At 50.1% G+C, this 3,228-nt stretch overlaps 2 protein-coding genes across 2 annotated transcripts; one reads left to right on the top strand and one right to left on the bottom strand.

The window, feature by feature from the left end:
* Positions 1 to 1,265: 1,265 nt before the first annotated feature.
* CORC01_14503 (uncharacterized protein) lies at positions 1,266 to 1,817 on the top strand (the record flags this gene model as incomplete). The annotated part of the gene is made up of 1 exon (XM_022626109.1): positions 1,266 to 1,817. One exon carries the CDS (start codon positions 1,266 to 1,268, stop codon positions 1,815 to 1,817), a length of 552 nt encoding a protein of 183 aa, XP_022467383.1.
* Positions 1,818 to 2,254: 437 nt separating this feature from the next.
* On the bottom strand, positions 2,255 to 2,908 carry CORC01_14502 (uncharacterized protein; the record flags this gene model as incomplete). Its single annotated transcript, XM_022626108.1, has 1 exon — positions 2,255 to 2,908. One exon carries the CDS (start codon positions 2,906 to 2,908, stop codon positions 2,255 to 2,257), a length of 654 nt encoding a protein of 217 aa, XP_022467382.1.
* Between the last annotated feature and the right edge of the window lie 320 nt (positions 2,909 to 3,228).

Genomic DNA, 3,228 nt, shown 5'->3' with positions numbered 1-3,228 from the left:
ACAGACACACCTACATGAAGAGGAGCTATGCGTTGGAGGCGTGACAGTGGCCAGGGGGCTTGCTATTATGGTATTTTGAAGAAAATAGGCAAAGTGCCGCAACGCATACCGCGGCATTGAATGCAAGGAAGGACTTGTTAGCCAGCCATCTCAGACGCCAATGAGAGGTATTTGACAGGCCACGGGCCGTCGGTGGTAAGATAAGGAGATGATATTCCCGCCCTTATCTATACCTATGGCGGCACCCTCGGCAGCACTCGCTCTCCATTGCCAGCTATGGTGATAACCTCTTCTCAGACGAGTCAGATAGACGGCTCGAAACCCTTAGAAAGCTCACCACGATGCTTGTCGAGTTCTCATAGACAAGCCACACCGATGCTGTGGGAGTACTTTTCCAACGCTGTCTGTTCAAATTTGGAAAGCCCTAGGTCCCTTACCGACTCTCAGGGGTCGCAATCCCAAGATCGGACCCCTGGACCACCCTCTCACCACCAGAATTTTCACTACAACAGCTGCCCGCAGAGAAGTCCTTTTGAGACGAGCTACGAGTTTTATGATAGCATTCATGACGATAGCGACGCTACGCCCACTTGGTGCTCCGGCGTGAAATCGCAACGGTAGACACCGTTAGATGATTCATAAAGTGAAGGAGATAGCTGTTCCTTTTACGGAAGCGATAAGGAATATCTGCTATCTATCACACCGTTTCAGGTTGTTGTGTCTATGAATGGGGATCAGATGAGCTTTAAATGCTTCTTTGAGCATGATGGCAGAGACGGTCCTGTCGATGTGAAATTCTCTCTACCGACTCGCAAGGAATATGTCAGCATTAAACTGAGCATGATAGTCGAGCGAAAAGAACCTTTGTCACGAAGCACCAGCTACTACAGCTGGAAATCGAGAGGGGCCAAGCGAGCTTACCAAGTCCAGCCACGATGAGATAAAGAGAGAAATATCAGCACCAGGAGAGACGGAGGCCGCCCATAGCAAGAACAGAGGCCGCTACCCATGGGAACAAGATGGCGCAATACGTATGTTTGCTGGGTTGTCCGAGGTTCGTTGATTAGCCGCACCTCTTGACCGCGAGGATGGATCCTTTCCAACGTTCACTCCCTGCATGACAGGTATGGCTCCAGGGGCCGATACCTTGGACCAAGAAGTCGGACAGACAGTCTCTCCGAGCCCAAAAGTACATAAATGGCAACTTTTTCCCTTACAGCTGCCAACTCTCATTCTCGTTCCTCATCCACACATGCTTCGGAATAATGACATTCTACAAGTCGACTCCGGCAAGCTGCTCAGTTCCCGAAGATGATGCTATCGTTATTAGCAGTGACGACGACTCAGAAGAAGACACAGACGAAAAATCCGACTTCGATCGCGACGACAGCCGGGCTAGCGGTGGGAAAGCCAACGACGACGAAGGCACTGAGGGTGCCGATACTGAGGACATCGACGACAGCAAAGATAGCACCAGCAATGACGGTGCTATTGGGGCCGTTGCCACTGATTCTATCGCCGATGGCTTTGCTGATACCGACGACGATGCCTCTGTGGCTGGGACAGCCAGCAACCGCGGAAGAGAAGGTGGCCCAACTGATGCTGCCGGCACCGCTATTGAGGAGCGTATGAAGTTGATGGTCCAGGAAATATCTGCGATTCGCGCTACGCTCGCCCGAATTGAAGCCAAGTTGCCTCAGAACGCTGTCCCTGCTGAGGTGAATCACACATCCACCGCAACAATTTCTCGTGGCAAACGCAGGCGTACCAGTCCAGCAAGCGAGGTCCCAAAGAGGCAGAGGAATGCACGGGGGTAAAACGATGGGTTTAAGAGTCCAACGACACACCGAAAGCTTAAGAATTATACATGAAATAGATGGTCCTTACTTATTTCGCTGGCAATCAAAAATAAAGCGCACTACTAAACGAATGCGTACCTGTATGAGAAAAATTACTTAATATAGTAAGTAGTTCACGAACTCCCTACGCTAGTCGAGATGAGTCTTAAGAATATACGCAATTGAGGGCTCTTACGGTTCGAACTTCTTTATATTAACTTCTGGGCCTCGCAAAGGCCCCTTTCCGAATTAGCGTAGATCATAGGCTTTTAAATTAAAAAGAAGCTAACGTAGGTATTCGGAATTTTACGAGGCTGGCCGACGGTAATTAGATTTTCCGACGTAGCTCCTGCTACTAATTCGGTAAAGATAAGGTCGATATAATTACTCCCAACTACTTCCTTATTATTAACTACTTAAGAGCCGTCGACAGTGCTGAGACTCTGCGTGTTGATAACGGCCGCAATTTCACCACTTGGAGACAAATCTTTGAGCTCCACAGCCAACGGTGTTGCGTCACTAGGGACCTGCTGTAAAGCGTGGCAGATTGTAGAAAGGTATGAATTGACGGCCTGGAGTAACCGCTTTGCTTGCTGAACGGCAGCAAACGGCACATTCGTATTCGCGGCCTTTTGGGACCGGGCGTCTTCATCATACAGAAGCCAACGCAGGCTGTGATCACTGTTGGATGAGTTAAGCAGTCGATGATATATCCGACCCGAGACAACGACGTCAGCTGGCACGCCAAAATGGAAAAACCCTTCGGAAGCTCCAATCGCAGAGAAAGCGAAAAGGTAATTCAAGCGGCGGCTGATAGCTGATAGTGGCAAGGTCGTGGTGTCAATCCAACTTTGAAAGTGCGGTGGGTACGGTCGGAGCTTAGAGGCCATTCGACTGCCGTTTACACAACACCAGCCTGATTTCTCAGTGGACAAAAGGACAGCTGAGCAGAAGTTGCAGCAGCCGGTCCAGGCTTGGCGGAATGGTCGCACGCGAAGACGCCTCAGCTGAGGCCACCAATAATCATGTTCAGATGTATGCGACACAGAGCTTGGAATGTTGGAGAGCATCGTCTCTTCATTTGCAGGAGGTAACGGCAAAGGCAAAGTGTCCGAAGCTGGACTACAACGAATTCGGGGACTTCTTGACCTGGATCTTCGGGGATGAGTCTAAGAAAACCTCAGCATACTGTACAGTGTCTTCGTATATGTAGAGGGCTCGACGAAAGAAAGGAAAAAGGAAAGTTACCTCGACTGGTGGGTTTTCAGTTTTCGAGGCAGCGCTAAGGATGCCGCGGTTGTTCTGTAGGCGCTGGGTTGTGTCGGCGGCTGAAGGCTGACTACGACGCATAGCGAGGCGAATTCGACAATCATCACATGTCCGGAACAGC

The sequence above is a fragment of the Colletotrichum orchidophilum genome, assembly GCF_001831195.1.
Source record: "Colletotrichum orchidophilum strain IMI 309357 chromosome Unknown Scaffold_323.1, whole genome shotgun sequence".
In the NCBI taxonomy this organism is placed as follows: domain Eukaryota; kingdom Fungi; phylum Ascomycota; class Sordariomycetes; order Glomerellales; family Glomerellaceae; genus Colletotrichum; species Colletotrichum orchidophilum.
The sequence above is the reverse complement of the archived record's forward strand: the minus strand, read 5'-3'. Positions and strand labels throughout refer to the sequence as shown.